At 38.4% G+C, this 15,707-nt stretch overlaps 1 protein-coding gene across 4 annotated transcripts in view; it reads left to right on the top strand.

The window, feature by feature from the left end:
- The window catches only part of NRP1 (neuropilin 1), a 184,008-nt gene that overhangs the window by 117,001 nt on the left and 51,300 nt on the right, over positions 1-15,707 (top strand). For all 4 annotated transcript variants that reach the window (XM_043965789.1, XM_043965792.1, XM_043965791.1 and 1 more), the window contains one exon: positions 14,143-14,298. In XM_043965789.1, the coding sequence (XP_043821724.1) occupies positions 14,143-14,298 (156 nt within the window). The remainder of the gene's footprint in view (positions 1-14,142; positions 14,299-15,707) is intronic.

The raw sequence follows: 15,707 nt of genomic DNA, 5'->3' as shown, positions 1-15,707 counted from the left end.
CTCTGGAGTCAAGTAGTGGATTTTTAAAAAGGGTTGGAAATTTTATGACCAATTTTAGTATTTGCAGTTACAAATGCCAAGATAAGCATTATCAGATCCCTTGCTTGGGGGCACATGAAGATTGCCAAAGGACTTTTCATCCCTTGTTCAATGTTGTACAGTTAGATTGAATTGGGAGGGGAGGGGTAGGTTGGAGAAGTTGCGGGAGTGGGGCAGCAGAGATGGCTAAAGGGAAGTTCCATTATATGCCAGTAAAGTCAGAACTCCAGAATAGCCACAATCTGAGTAACTCAGGCAGAACTAATTCTGGCCATAATTACCCAAATGACTTAGCAAAGTTAGAGGTCGGATTAGAATGTTTCCCATTCGAGTGGTACTTTATACCTTTCACATGCATTATCTCATTTGAGCCTCACAATGTCTCTAAGGGATGGGTACAGCGGGCATCCTTGCTGTTTTACTGATGAGGTTGAGAAAGGCCTGGTCAATTATTAACCCCCTGATTTCTTTCATCTGAAAAAAGTAGAAATTTTTAGCTATTGAGATAAAGATACAGGCTACATCTGTGATTTCACTGGTAATAATGAGAAAACTGCCACTGCAAGTTGGCACTCACTGTAACTTATTCTTAGAAAGTTTTCCAGAGTACTAAGAGTTCAAGGAGTTTTCCCAGGGTCACATAGTCATCATGAGTCAGGGGAGGAACTTCCACTGAGATCTTCCTGACTGTATGGTCACTTCTCTATCCTCTGTTCCTCACTGCCTCTCAGGAATGACATAACTGTGGGATGTTATGTAGATTTATGTAAGTCAGATAAAAAGAAGGATAAAAAGCAAAGTGTGATTAGCAAAGTAATATTTGGGGAGGGACACTGAAATCTAGGCATTTTTTTTTCCAAGACTGCACCCTCCTCCTTCTCTCCTATACTCTCTCCCTTGGCAATCTCACCAACTACCTTATCTTCAGCTCCCCCCTCTGAATGTAAAGGTTCCTAAATCTCTATCTCCATATAAAGTCAGTTGACATGTTCCATGAGCACCTCAAACCCAACATGTGTCATCTTCTCCCTCCAAAGTGGCTGCTTCTCTCTTCCCCAACACTATCAATGACACCACTTTCTCCAAGTCAACCAGTCTGAAACCTTGAGTCCTTTTGAGTTATTGCTTCTCGTTTGCACACACCCAGTCAATCAAATCATGAGATTGTAGATTACAAGCTTGGAGGGATATAAGAGACCATCTAGTCTAACTCCCTCATTTTACAGAAGGTTAAGTGATTTGTCCACCATGCTCCCCTAGGTAGTAAGCTGCAGAGCCAGGATGCAAACCCAGATCCCCGACAGAAATCCAATGTTCTTTCTGCTATATTAGGTCCCTTCATAAACTGCAAGGTCACTCAGAGCAAGGATCCTGGTTTATTATATTTACATATTATTTATTTATAAATTTACAATATATATTTATGTATTTATTTATAAATGTATAATATATATTTATATATTATTTATATTCTATAATTATTATATTATCTTCCTCACAATACCTTGCAAAGAGCAGGCAAACAATACATATTTCTTGAATGAATGAGTGAATGATCATTTTTCCTACTTGTTGCTACTTCCTCTGCCTTTGACAAAGCCAGCTAACAAGAGACAAAGATTCATACACAATCTACTTCAGAGTAGCGGACTGGCTTTGCTTGCCTGGATGCTTAAAACCATATCTCAGTAAGCAGCTGTGTCTGTTCCATATGCCCCTGTGATGTTTACAAGGCCTACTTACCTATAATTGGCCACTCTTGGTGTGTTGTTTTTCCCTTTAGTTCTGAGTGCAGAACTCTCTTTGCCTTTAATAGGGGTTATGCATAAAAGGAGGCTCTTGTTAGGATTGGACCCAGAGTAATAGGACAAGGCCATTATCTAGGAAGAAAACAAGCCAGGACTTTCACATAAAGCATTTAACTGAGAGACTTTGAAGACTCACTTCACATTTATATGTATTTGAAGCTTGTTAAAAATTTCTTTTTTAAAAAACACTGTAGTATAATTATTTTCTTCTCTTAGAGACACACCAGTTTTGTAATTGCTGCTATGGAGTTTTTTCAGTTAAACAAATTCTTAATCAAGCTTGTAGGGGTTATATTCGGTCTGTTCAAAATACTTGTCCTCTTTCCAGATGAGAGGATTAAGCTCAGGTTTAAAATTAAATGTAAATTGCAAATAAGTATTCAAAAAATGTTAATTAAAAGTATTAAGTTCCTGAATCATTTATTGCTCTGTGAGGGCTCCCAAGTATCTTAGTCAGAAAAAGACTATTCAAATGTCCCCTCTTTGACCAGACTATTATGCATACCTTAGGTATAGCCATCTGCAAGTTAATATAGTATTGAAGCAAAGGATTTAATGTTAAAGGGAAAAAATATTTTACGAGTAGTTATACTTCTCGAAGATGTAAAACAATCTTTTCTAAAGCACAGGGATTTAATCAGTCTTTCTGTTCAACGCTGCACAGAGGTTTCAAATTGCCTCTGCTGCTGATTACTTGGATCCTGAAGTCCATAGAAACCCCAATACTATTACATTTTTTTTCCCATTTTGTTATCAGAATTTATTGTATCTTGGTGTTCAGGTTTTATAGGTTTATTAAGTAAGAGATGAATTAGAATAGAGCATTTGTCTGATTTTTCTGGCTGTAATTATATTTCTCCCAGAAATATGGAAGGGGTGGGGTAGAGGGATCCCCTTCAGGTAGACAAGTGAATTGGATATTTGAAGTCTCTTTTCACTATTGTATTTGCCTTGAATGCACTCCATGAAATACACTGAGCATATTTCAGGGTGTTGTTACCGTCCCCCATACACTGCCTCCAAACCAAAGTCCTTTCAAAGCTCACTGCTATAAATATCACACTGAACTAATGGGGACCAGTGGTCGTATGTCTCTACCCCAGTAACGGCATTCTTCTCTTTCACATTTGATCTTTATGGCTTCCATATTGGAGTGATTTGGGTAGCTGAATTCTGGAAATGTCTCAAGTTGAAATGCTAGTGTATTAACCTGCTGCCCTGAGTCCCTTTTGTTTCTTTTTGCCATTGTACTGCTTGCCAATTTTAACAACTACAGCAGATTTTACTATTCAAACAGAACCAGATGGAACACCAGTTCAAAGAACATGTCAGAATTAAATATTTCTTTTTTAATTAGTTGCTTCTGATTTATGCAAAAAAATTACCATAAGAGTGAGAGAATGTGCAATGAATCCAGAGGTAGCCCAGCCCACACAAGCATTATCTCCTTTTATCTGTCAGAAAGGCAGGTCTTCTTTGGGGAGGGACTTTATTTTCTTTACTCTTCATCTTTTTTTGAATTTAGCACAGGAACACTCAATAAGGCTTCTTTCCCCCAAGAATCCATGTTCTCATATTGATTCCCAAATGTTATCCAAAATTGTCATTTTTGCTCTCTCTCTCTCTCTCTCTCTCTCTCTCTCTGTAGGAAAATTCATCTGTTTAGTCACTTGGGATTGGCTCAGTATTAGACAAGACTTTCTTGCAACCAATGATTTGTTCCATCATAGCAAAGGTTTTGTGTTTGTCTAACTAGGGCAAAGTGTCCAGTCCAGGGAGTTAAAATCATAAGGCACTCAATGAAATTTGACATTGTATTTGTCTTGTTCTTTGGTGACTTTATTTTTCAATGACCCAGAGTTTTTAAAAAAAAGATATGTTTAGCTTCCCATATTAGCGACAAAATATAAAAGGATAGGGGCAGCCAGGTGGCGCAGTGGATAAAGCACCGGCCCTGGAGTCAGGAGGACCTGAGTTCAAATCCGGCCTCAGACACTTAACACTTACTAGCTGTGTGACTGTGGGCAAGTCACTTAACCCCAATTGCCTCACTAAAAAAAATAAAATTTAAAAAAAGGATTTTAGAGACCATTGAGTCAAACCTCATTATTTTACAGATGGGGAAACTCAGTCACAGAAAGGTTATTTGATTTGATTTGCCAGGGTCATATAGTTAGTAAATGTCTGAGACACAATTTGAACTCAGTTTTTGCTTATTCCAAATCCAACACTATCTAAAATGCCATTGTTTATATTTTTCCCCATGCACCATGCATGCCGTTTTGCTTTTCAACAGTAAACCTAAAACATTTGTAGACTTTTCCTTCTCTTAGTGATAATATAGTTTAAACCAAAACAAAACTTATACGTGGTTACAGTAATTATGACATATTTTATTCTGGACAACTACCAAAATCCCTCATTCCCATGCTGGGGGTGGGGAGTGAATGAGAATGGCTGTGAGAGTTCATTATTATTTGCCAAGGAAATCAGAATGGCCTTCCTAACAAGAAAGTTAAGAAGGAACAGCTCATCAGAGCAACATGGTAACAGGTTGATGAAATATTTAAAGAGAAAATGAATTATGGGCACTAAAACTTAAGGTGAGGGTCATGATCCAAGGCAGTCATTGTTAAAAGTAGATGGTGCTCAAGAAAACACACACACACACACACACACACACACACACACACACACACCACAAACCTCAGGTGCTGTGAATTAGGGTATGAGATCCCAGAATAGCAAAAATTCTCAAAGGTTATGTCTTTATCAGAAAACATGTGGTTTATCTAAGGAAATGAGACAATTGTCTAAAAATATTTACTTTGGGCTATAGTGTCAAGTGACGAATTAAGCAGTCCTTTGAGTCACAAGAGATGCTCTAAAACAAATCCTACACAACACACACACACACACACACACACACACAATCTCTTCCTGTTTTTAATCAGCCCCCAGCCCTTTGTCCTTTATTTTCTCAGGCTTGTTGGATAGACCTGCAGCAGGGGTGTTAAAAACTGGTAACTGCTCCCTTGCCAACACAAGCTCAATGGGCAGTATTTTATTGAGCAAGACAGATTTTCATTTTGGAAATAAGGCTTTCTCCATTCTGACATGACCAATAGCTAGTTATGTATTATTATAGGAGGCAATGATATTCATTTCACGGCTCACAGGCTGCATGCTGGTGTTTAACCACCAGTTTGCAAAGATTTGCTATATGATTTACTGTACAATGCTAAATGTGTTTCTTTGTCCCGAAGTGATTCCAAGTAAAATGTGCGTGCTTCTCCTTGTTTCTCTTTATCTTGGGAATGCATTTCCTGTCATTACTAAGACAATGCCATAACGATAAAGTACACTTTTATTGTATATGAAAAAGGCATCTTACAACAAAAAGCAAGGCAGTGGGGTTCAAACAGCCCACAGCTATGCTATAGCACAGCGCCTTCCCTTGGAATTGCTACAAGTAGCCTGATAAAGTAAGCAAGGACAGCTGTTTTCTTTTAATAGGACAATGTTTCTCCCACACCCAAAATGAGATGCTTGGGATTTCCCCATTTTTTGTGTGTATACTGTCCACTAAGGGCTATTCGATTACAGTTGACTGTAGTGATGATAGGATACTGACAAAGATTCCATCTTCCAAAGTGCTATTCAATACTGCTATTGGGAACCATGCACCTTGTCTGGTCAGCGATGTTTACAATATAAGCTTACTCACTGAATGGCCACCAGAACTCAATAAGAATTTGATAAACTTCAGAAAAATAGTTTACATACCATAAGATAAGTACCAGATGTTTATGTTTGTCACACACACAAGAGTGAAACATCCAATAATTTTAGTGAATGCATTTGATGTTCAGTTCCGCATGTCCCGCCTCTCATCACCACATCCCCTCACTATAAGCCTTAATTCAAAACAGAAGTACATCAAACTCAAATGTGAAATCACCACCATTTTTTAAAAATTAAAAATAAAGCAGCTGTAAAATGATGATATTCCTTTATAATTAGGAAATTGTAACTAGAGAAAGACTGATTGGGTTTTGATAAGATGGGTTGCTCAATTTCTGTCATTGTCTGAAAGGGACAATGAACACAGGGCAAGCTTTAAAATTTCATGGGCTATGCCTTTACCCTTTCCAGCTGTTATCCCACACAATGTGACAATGGTCTTCCCTTTTAGGATTGGAGTTCCATGAGAACAAAGCCTGTGAAGCTTTGTTTAAGTCAGGCAACAAGCTCACTTAATCATAGGTCTGTAGTTAAGTGATTGATTGACTGATAGATGGTTGAACCAAACTGATTAACAACTGGTTATTGTGACATAAAGACAGCCAATCTATTGACTAATATAGCAGTGGTGAAAATTATGTTCTTTATGGTACTTATCACCATACTTTTAAAATATTTACTAATGAAGTATATAACCTTTAATCAAAACAATTTTTTTAATGGTAACCAATCTTCTATTAGCAACCTCCTCTGAAGGTGGCAGGGCTAGTCCTCAAGACTAAAGATATGCAATTCTTTTAGAGCTCAGTTCTCAAAGCCTTTCTACCTCAGTAGCTCCTGCCCCAGCTTGTACTCAACCAACAGAGCCTTCTAAAGCCACCTTCCCTCCAGGATGCCACAGCAAACTAGGTTTTCAGATGCTTAAATAATAGATTAAATGAGATAGCATATCTAAAGTGCCTTGCAAACTTTAAAGTTTTATATAAATGCTAGCTATTAGTAAACAAGAATTGGAGCTGTAAGAAAGGATGGACGGGGTGTTACATCTCATCACTGTTACTCATGCATAAAAATTACAAGGAAGAAGCCTGACCCCAATGAAGAGATTTGTAAAGACACATACTCCCACTCCTCTCCAGAAGTGGGAAGTCTACATGTGTGAAACATTGCATATATTGTCAGATTTCTTTTCCATTTAAATGGTTATTTTTGCTGATTTTTTTCTCTTCTTTCTATTTTTTTCTTTTAAAAATATTCTTTCTTTCATGGGCTGGCTGCCTGGGATGGGGAGGAGGAAGAATACATGGAGAAACTTAAGCAATGATACCAATAAAACATAGGATAGCAATAAGAATTTATTTTAAGAAAAATTCAGGCATAAGCTCTTCTGGAGGTAAAAAGATATTTCCAAAATGGACACCAATGATACAACGCTTATGAAAATGAAAGTTTACTATCTCCTCTTTCTACTTTAGAGAGTTCATAAACCAAAGATGGAATGCCTGGGAAGAACTTCAAGGTACAACTATTTAGAAATTTTGCCATATTGTACAGTTGGCGTGCTGGGAGTGCTCTTATTTGGTACTACAGTTCAGGGTCCCTCCCTGATCACTCTGTGAGGTTGTCTTTTTTTTTTACTGACCCCCATAGCAATAAGATTAAAAGGGAAATTAAATTAAATTCCAAGGACCTCCAACATGGTAAATTGAAACTGTGCAGCTGGTTGGTGAACCCAGTCTTAAAGTACAGCAGGATTGATTAAAAGATTGAAGAGGAGTTGTCAATTGTACTTTATGATTGCTTACCATTTGTTGTTGGTTGTGATTTAAAGCACACACACACATAATGTTCTTCATCTACAGTTATTTTAAATGGAAATTCTCTTTCTATCTCTTGCTGCTGGGTTTTGTTGGTCATGTACAAAAATGCTGATGATTTATATGGGTTTATTTAATATCCCGCAACTTTGCTAAAGTTGTTAATTGTTTCAAGTAATTTTTTAGTTGATTCTCTAGGATTCACATAATATTCTTTGGGAACATTTATGTTAGCATGTGCTTATAGGAAATTAATGTTTGGGTCTTTTGGCATCTATTACTTTAATTACTGGATACCAACAGTCAAGTATTTCTTCCTCTAAAATAACTAGGTTCTTGGTGTCTAGGACTTTTCTAGTACATAACTGCTTGATTGGGTTTTTTTTGTTTGTTTGTTTTTTTGGTGAGAATGGTGTGAGGGAAAGAGTTTGTGGGAAAAGGGACATGAGTGAGAAGGAGAATTAAGCTTTCTTGTAAGGATTTTACTTTATTAAAAAAAATTGGCCCTAGATACACAAAGAACCAGGTTCAATCCTGTCCTAAAATTCTTAACTTTCAGCACTCGGTGACTGCTTTGCCCCTAGCTTGGCCCTTAATAAATATTTGTTGAATGAATTCATGTTTGTTGCTTGGTATAGTATATGACTGTTTTTTCTTCCCATTCCTTCCCTTTTGCTCCATCCAATCTCTAAAACTTATTGTTGGTCTCCTAAGAAATAAGTTGTATACCAAAGTTGCTTTCCTTTTTCTCCTAAAGTTGGAGCAAATGTAGAAAGCAAAGATTTTACACCTTTGAAATATTTAGAGTGAGATAAAAGATAGTGTCCTATTGAAAGTGAGGAGGAATTCTTGTACTGTATAACTTCAAAATGACTTGTCTGTGACAAGGATATTGAAATAGAAGTCAGTCTGCCCCAAATAACAGATCATTTATTTTAGGAGAGAGCTTGTAACTTTTGGCTGTTTTAACTATTTCAAGGACCTCCAGGAAAAATGTAGAGCTTGAAGACTTCAGTCATTCTTCATTGGCCAGGCATTGCATAAAATGGAAATATATTCTTGGCCTGTAGAAAAAATTCTCAGCCTTTATTTGGGTCATAAATCCCTTTGGCAATCTGGTGAAGTCTATGGAGCCCTTCTCAGAATAAAATGTTTCTTTTTAGTTTATCTAGTTCTGAGAGGAGAAGATTGAAGTCCCCCCCCACACACTATTATAGTTTTGCTACCTATTTCCACCCATAATTCAGTTAGCTTTTCCTTTTAAAATTTGGATGCTATAGCATTTGGTGCATATAGGTTTAGTATTAATATTACTTCATTATCTATGGAACCTTTTATCATAATGTCGTTTCCCCTATTTATCTCTTTTAATTAAATCTATGGTAGCTTTAACTTTGAGATCATGATTGCTGCCCTGTTTTATTTTTGTTTGTTTGTTTTTGCATAAGCTAAAGCATTATAAATTCTTTTTCAGTCCTTTGTTTTTACTCTATGTGTATCTCTCACTTTTAAATGTGTTTCTTGTAAACAACATATTGTCAGATTCTGATTTTTAATCCATTCTGCTATCTATTTCCATTTTATGGATGAGTTCATTTCATTCACATTCAAAGTTATAATTACTAGTTCTACACTTCCCTCCATCATATTTTTCCTGTTTATCCTTCTCTCCCTCTCTTTTTACCCAGTTCCTTCTTACTTCTAACTACTGCCTCCCTAACCTACACCCCTACTAAGAATCCCTCCCTTATCCTCTCCCTTTACCATCCTATACCATAATCTACCCACCCTTCTAAGTGTCCTTCCCTTATTTTATCCCCTTGCCCTCTTATTTCCTAATCACCATAGTAGTTATCCATGTCTTGTTCTTTCTCTGTTGCTTTTTTGTTTTATTTTGTTTTTAGCAGCTTATTTCTTGGCTAAGTTTGTGTTAAGAGTCCTGAGGTGTGGGGGGGATAATGTCTCAGGCTTCCAGTTCTTTGTGCTGTTATTTTCTGAGCTCTTTCTGGGGCCTGACCTCAGATACTTCTTTTTGCCCATGATCCATCACCAGAACCCACAATAATGCTGTTACCACAAAAGCTCTTACTCCCTGTAGTCCCTCCTAGCTGCAATCTTCAGCTCACCCTGGAACCAAAACCAGAGACTGTGCTCTACTGTGAGTGACTACAGTCAGCAGGACCCAGCCCTCTCTGATTGCACTCGCTCCTGTGCTCATTCTTCCTTGCCCACAGCCCCAGCCTGGTACTATGTCTGGTCAGTGCATTGAGGTCTGGATTCCAGCACCAGTGAAGGACCCTGCAATCAGCCCTCTGACCCCCAAACTGTTCATGGGATGAAGGTTCCTGAAGCTGAGCCTATGAGCCCAAAACAGATATCCCCAGGACTTGTTGCTTCTAGACTTTATAGCATCTACCCCCAAGGAATCTGCACTTCTATGAGGCCAGACCACCATTCTGAAGTCAGACCTTTCCTAAAATTCTCCCAAGTTGTCTTAAGCTGTCCAACTGCTTTCCCCCAACTTTTAATTATTTCTGCCACTCTAATGTTTGCTTTGAGGCATTAGTTTAAGTTATTTGTCCAACTGCTTTCCCCCAACTTTTAATTATTTCTGCCACTCTAATGTTGCTTTGAGGCATTATTTTAAGTTATTTGTGCAACTGCTTTAACCCAACTTTTAATTATTTCTGCCACTCTAATGTTCACTTTGAAGCATTATTTTAAGTTATTTGTGGGAGAATTTGAGAGAGCCAGGTAATTTCCTGCCTTAATCTGCCATCCTCCCAGAATCCTCTTGGAGAATAATTTTTTTAAGTGCATAAAAGATAGGATTGCATAGGAAACCAATTTTGTGGGCGCATAGTTATCAAAATATTTTAATAACAAGTTCTTGGGCCCCAAGTTAAGGTCTCCTGGTCTATAGGAATTGGATAGGTTAAATGGAACCCTATGAATTAGGATGTTATGCTATCATGGCCAGAGACCAAGATTCAAAAGAGAAGTCCCTTTCTTAATGATAAATGTATTGTTATAATGTTCTATAAATTGTCACTGGTTTGGATGTCTAATTAAGGTTTTGTACCCTTTAAAACATATTTACCACAAATCTGGATTTCATTTCTTTAAAATTTCTGCAAATGATTGAGTGTAGAAATAAATGGAAAGCATTTTTTTAAAAAGCAGATTTAAACTTCTCCCTTATTTGTAACAACCCACTGGCTGGTTTGCTCTAAGACAACTAGGTGGAGCAATGGATAGAGCACTGGACCTGCAGTCACAAAGACCTGAGTTCAAATCCTGACTCAGTCACTCATGACTTGGCTTCATGATCCTGGACAAGTCTCCTAACCTCCCCCTGCCTAAGTTTCTTCAACTATAAAATGTAGATAATAATAGCACCTACTTCCTAGGGTGGTTGTGGGTATAAAATGAGAAAATTTATAAAATGCTTTGTAACCACAAAGTGCTTATAAATGATAGCTATGAATATTCCTATTTGTTAAGACTAGAAAAAGAATTTTTAAATCAAAATCTGTGATGATGTTTAACTGCAACACTCAAACATTAGAATTGAAAGGGACCTTAGAAACTATCCACTTCCCTTGTTTGCAGGTGTGGAAGCACTCAAACAGCAAATGACTCCTCCAAAGTCATATGACCATTTAGTGGCAAAGTTGTTTCTAGGACTTGTGTTTCCTGACTCAGTCTATGCTTTCCACAATACGATGAAAATGGAGGAACAAATAAAGCTTCTACATGAAAGGGTCATTTAAAAAAAATAGCAACCTGGGGTAAGGGGAAAGAGAATTGAGCATAGAGTCAGGGGAGACCCAGGTTTTAATTCAGCCTCTGATATTTAACTAGCTGTGTGATCATGGGCAAGTCATTGGATTTCTCGGATCTTGAGTTTTCTCTTCTCTGGAATGAGAATAATACCAGCCTTGTTACCTACCTAGATCATGGTTGTAAGGATCCAATGAGATAATGTATGGAAAGGGCTTTGTGAGCCTTGAAGTCCAACATAAATGTCAGCTATTACAGCTAATGATCAGATCCTTGGAATGAAATCACTACTTGGTTTCTACTTCCATGCATTCAATGAATGGATAGGACAGCCTACAAGAGAAGCTTCCTTGCCTCAAACTCAGCAGCTAGGTAGCTCTTGCCTTCAGATGCCATAACTGATAGCTTACCTAAGATGTATGAGAGAAAGATGGAGATGAGAGGATGCCCAGAAAGCTGTGCTCTCTTTATCCCTCTCCTCACGCCCAAGTACAAATCTATACTACTTCATCACCCCTTCCAAATCCTTGCTATTTCTTTATGTGGCACCTTATTTTTGACAGGAAGCAAAATGCTACCTAGTGAATGAGAATGAAATTGGGCCAGATAAAATGTCTATTCCATTCTAGACCAAACCAATGTCCAATGTATGACCTAGGGGGAGGCCCTGAACCACTCTCTTTTAGTTTTCTCATTTGTAAAATGAATTATAATAAAGTGATATCTAAAATGTACTTTGAGGCACTCAGAAAATGTAATTATATTTGTATGGCATTCCTAATATATTTATAAGACATTCAGTTCTATTCTCCCCTGTGCACCAGAAATTATGTATTCCTGTTTATAGAATTGATCAGAGGCTTCTCTTCCCTCCACCCTTGGCTAGAATCATCCACCTCTCTCTAGCCTCTGTCTCCACACATACAGAAATATAAGAAGAGGAGAAAAGGGGTTTTTTGGTCTTTGAAGTGGTATGATCTAGGGAGGGGTATGTTTATTACTCTCCAGTCCTGCGCTCTGGTATGTGAGTGACCACAAGCATTCTTTTCTGCCCTGGAATTGTAACCAGGAACCCTGCTCCCCTGGGGCTGCAAGGTCTGATGTACTAGTGCTCCTCCCCGCCCTGGGACTACCACCCAGAACAGCAACCTGGATCCAAGTATGGGCAATTGAAACAGAGTCCTGCACTCAGTGCCAACAAAGGGACCCCCGTAATCTCCTTCTGACCAATCGTCAGACCCCCTTACTGCCTGTGGCGTGAGAGCTCCAGAAATTGCCCCTGCCCCATCTGCCACCCCTGCTGCTGCTAATTCAGTCACCCACAAGGCCCACTGCTGGTTTTCTGGGGCAGAGCCTACACCAGCACAATCTGGACTGGCCTGCGCTCTACTCTCACGTGGGCACGACAGACCTTCCCTGCCAACCTCTTATATTGTCTTGAGCTGGAAAATAGTTTCATCCCATCCTTTTGGGAATTCTGCCACTCTAGAATTTATTTTGAGATGTTATTTAAAGTTATTTGAAGAGGAAATTTTGGAGAGCTCAGGTGAGTCCCTGCCTTTTTCCCTAGCCCAGTAGGAAAGGTTTTAAAAGGCTGTGGTGGGGAGGCTAGGTGGCACAGTGGATAGAACACCGGCCCTGGATTCAGGAATACCCGAGTTCAAATCCAACCTCAGACACTTGACACTTACTAGCTGTGTGACCCCGGGCAAGTCACTTAACCCCCATTGCCCCACCAAAAAAAAAAAAAAAAAGGCTGTGGCTATGCCTCAGGAACAATTCAGAAGTCTCTCACTACTCCAGTGGGGCAGGGATTGTCATTCTGAGTCAGTGGATAACCATTTATTGAGCACCTACTATGAGTCAAATACTGTGCTAAGTGATGGGGATACAAAGAAAGGCAAAAACAGTCCCTTCCCTCATGGAGCTTACAGTCTAATGGGAGAATCAACATGCAAACAACTTTGTACAAACAAGATATTTATAGGATATATTGGAAATAATCAACAGAGGGAAAGCAGTAGTTTTTTGTTTGTTTGTTTTTGCAAGGCTATGGGGGTTAAGTGACTTGCCCAGGGTCACGCAGCTAGTAAGTGTCACGTGTCTGAGGCCGGATTTGAACTCAGGTACTCCTGAATCCAGGGCTGGTGCTTTATCCACTGCACCACCTAGCTGCCCCCTAAAGCAGTAGATTTAAAGGGGAGCAGGAAAGACTTCCTGGGGAAGGTATAATTTTAGCTAGGACAAATTCTCCCTAACAAAAAGTAGCACCCTTGTGTCCTTCCCACCTCCACCCCCCAATCCCCCATCAACCTGAATCCATTTTGTATCTACCTTTTTATATGTCTCCCAGAATATAAGCTTCTAGGTGGCAGGGAATGCTTCACTTTTCCTTTGTATTTTCATTATCTAGCACAGAACCCAACACACAGTGGTTGCCTAATAAATGCTTATAGGTTGAGTGATTGACAATTAAAAAACATTTACTGCATGACTGCACATGCATAACTTTTTAAAAAAATTTTTTTTAATTTAACGAGTGTATTCTGATTGTCACTTACTGAACTGTGTGGCTTTAGTTAAGTTTCTTAATATTTCTGTGTCTCAGCTGTAAAATGAGGGAGTTGGGTTAGGTGAAAAATAACAATAACAATAATGATAAATAACACTGATTACATGTCAGGTACTGCGCTAAGTACTTTACAATGATTATCTCTCTTCCAGATTGAAATCCATGATCTTATGAATACAGAGGAATGTTTGGGGTATTTCGGAGTTTAGCTAGGTCTCCCTGCCCTCATGAAACTTACATTCTAGTAGATTTATAAGTCCTCATTATATATGACTAAACCCTTGCCTCAGAGAATACTTCATTACAGTTCATATTCTTATGAATCACTATGTATTGACCATAATATTCTTAAATAGTCCGTGTGTTCTTTCTGCCACAGGTTGACCTAGGCCTTCTCCGCTTCGTCTCCGCCATTGGGACACAGGGAGCCATATCAAAAGAAACCAAGAAAGAGTACTATGTCAAGACTTATCGAGTGGATATTAGTTCCAATGGGGAAGACTGGATCACCATAAAAGAAGGGAACAAAGCAACCGTAAGCTTGGCTTCCATCCTTTTAACTGATTTCGTTTTTGTTTTATTTTGTTTTGTTCTAACGGAGTGGTGGATTTGCATTTAGTTTCTTTTTTTTTTCTTAGACCTGCTTTATTCTTTTAATTGATTTGAAATGAAAAGTACAGTTAGAAACTTAAGCTGGACCAACACGTCTCACTTTCCTAGTTTCAGAAACAAAATGGGAATTATTCAGTCTTCCAAGAAAAGTCAATACTAGCCAGATTAAGTATCACACTTGAGTCACTTTAAATATCCCACAGAGACATGAATTGTATATGAGATAAATAATGTTTTCTTGGAACCTATTTCCCATTTTCCTTCATTCCTTTCTTTGATTTCTCCCTCCCTTCTCTATAACCAAACAGCTTTTAAGAAAACTTTTTATCTAGCCAGGGCATCTTGCAAGCCAATTTATAGTTTTTGACAGCTTCTCATGAGAACTAAGAGAAATGAGGGTCATTCATCCAGTCCATGCAGAATTTACATGCTGTCCCATCAGTGCTTCCAACCATGGAGGCAGGATATTGCTAGGGCTCTTGGCCCCTCTGCACTAATTCATTTGGACTTGGGAAATGTTCTGGGGTAAACAGCTTACTTGAAATTATGCTTGCCTTGATTTACTAATCCAAAGATTTCTGGGAACTCATACTTATCGATTGCCAAGTATTAAGAGCTTGTCCTTGGGGACAGAATAAATCACCAGGAAAAGAGAAATACAGAAACTCAAATCTAGGTATTGTGAAATCATGAATATGTAAGGAGTGGGCATAATAAAAATAATAGTAATAGCAATAATAATAGCCAGAATTTATGTAGTGCTTTAAGATTTACTAAGTACTTTACATGTTATCTCATCTGATTATCAGAATCATCCTGTGCTGTAAAAGCCATTGCTATACCTCTTTTACAGATGAGGAAACCAAGGCTCAGAGAAATTAAGTGACTTGCCCAGAGTCATATAGCTATTGTCTAGGGAAGGATTTGAACTCAGGTCATCCCTATTCTAAATCTAACACTCTTATCTACTACTCCATCTAGCTGCCCGAAATGGCTACCATGACTGTTTCCCTTTTAAACTCCAACAGACTAAAAAATCTTCACATCTGGAAGGGGAGAGAAGAGAAGGTTTCTCAATGTGTGGCAGGCGAAAAGCTTTTTTTTTTTATGTCCCTCTGAAGTATCATTAGCAAAATTATTCTTGGAGGGATGTTATGCAAACAGCAGGACTGTACATAGATCTTATGCAACCACTGCCCTTCTCAGTCATATTTCTTTTCAGGCCAGGAAAATAATAGCCCTTTCTTTCTTTGTAACCAGTGAGGAAGAGAGGAAAGAAACAATTTCTTAGATGTAAGAAAACCCAAGGACAATTTCTGTATATAAGCGATC

The sequence above is a fragment of the Dromiciops gliroides genome, chromosome 5 (assembly GCF_019393635.1).
Source record: "Dromiciops gliroides isolate mDroGli1 chromosome 5, mDroGli1.pri, whole genome shotgun sequence".
Lineage (NCBI taxonomy): Eukaryota > Metazoa > Chordata > Mammalia > Microbiotheria > Microbiotheriidae > Dromiciops > Dromiciops gliroides.
This window is presented reverse-complemented; position numbering and strand designations above follow the sequence as displayed.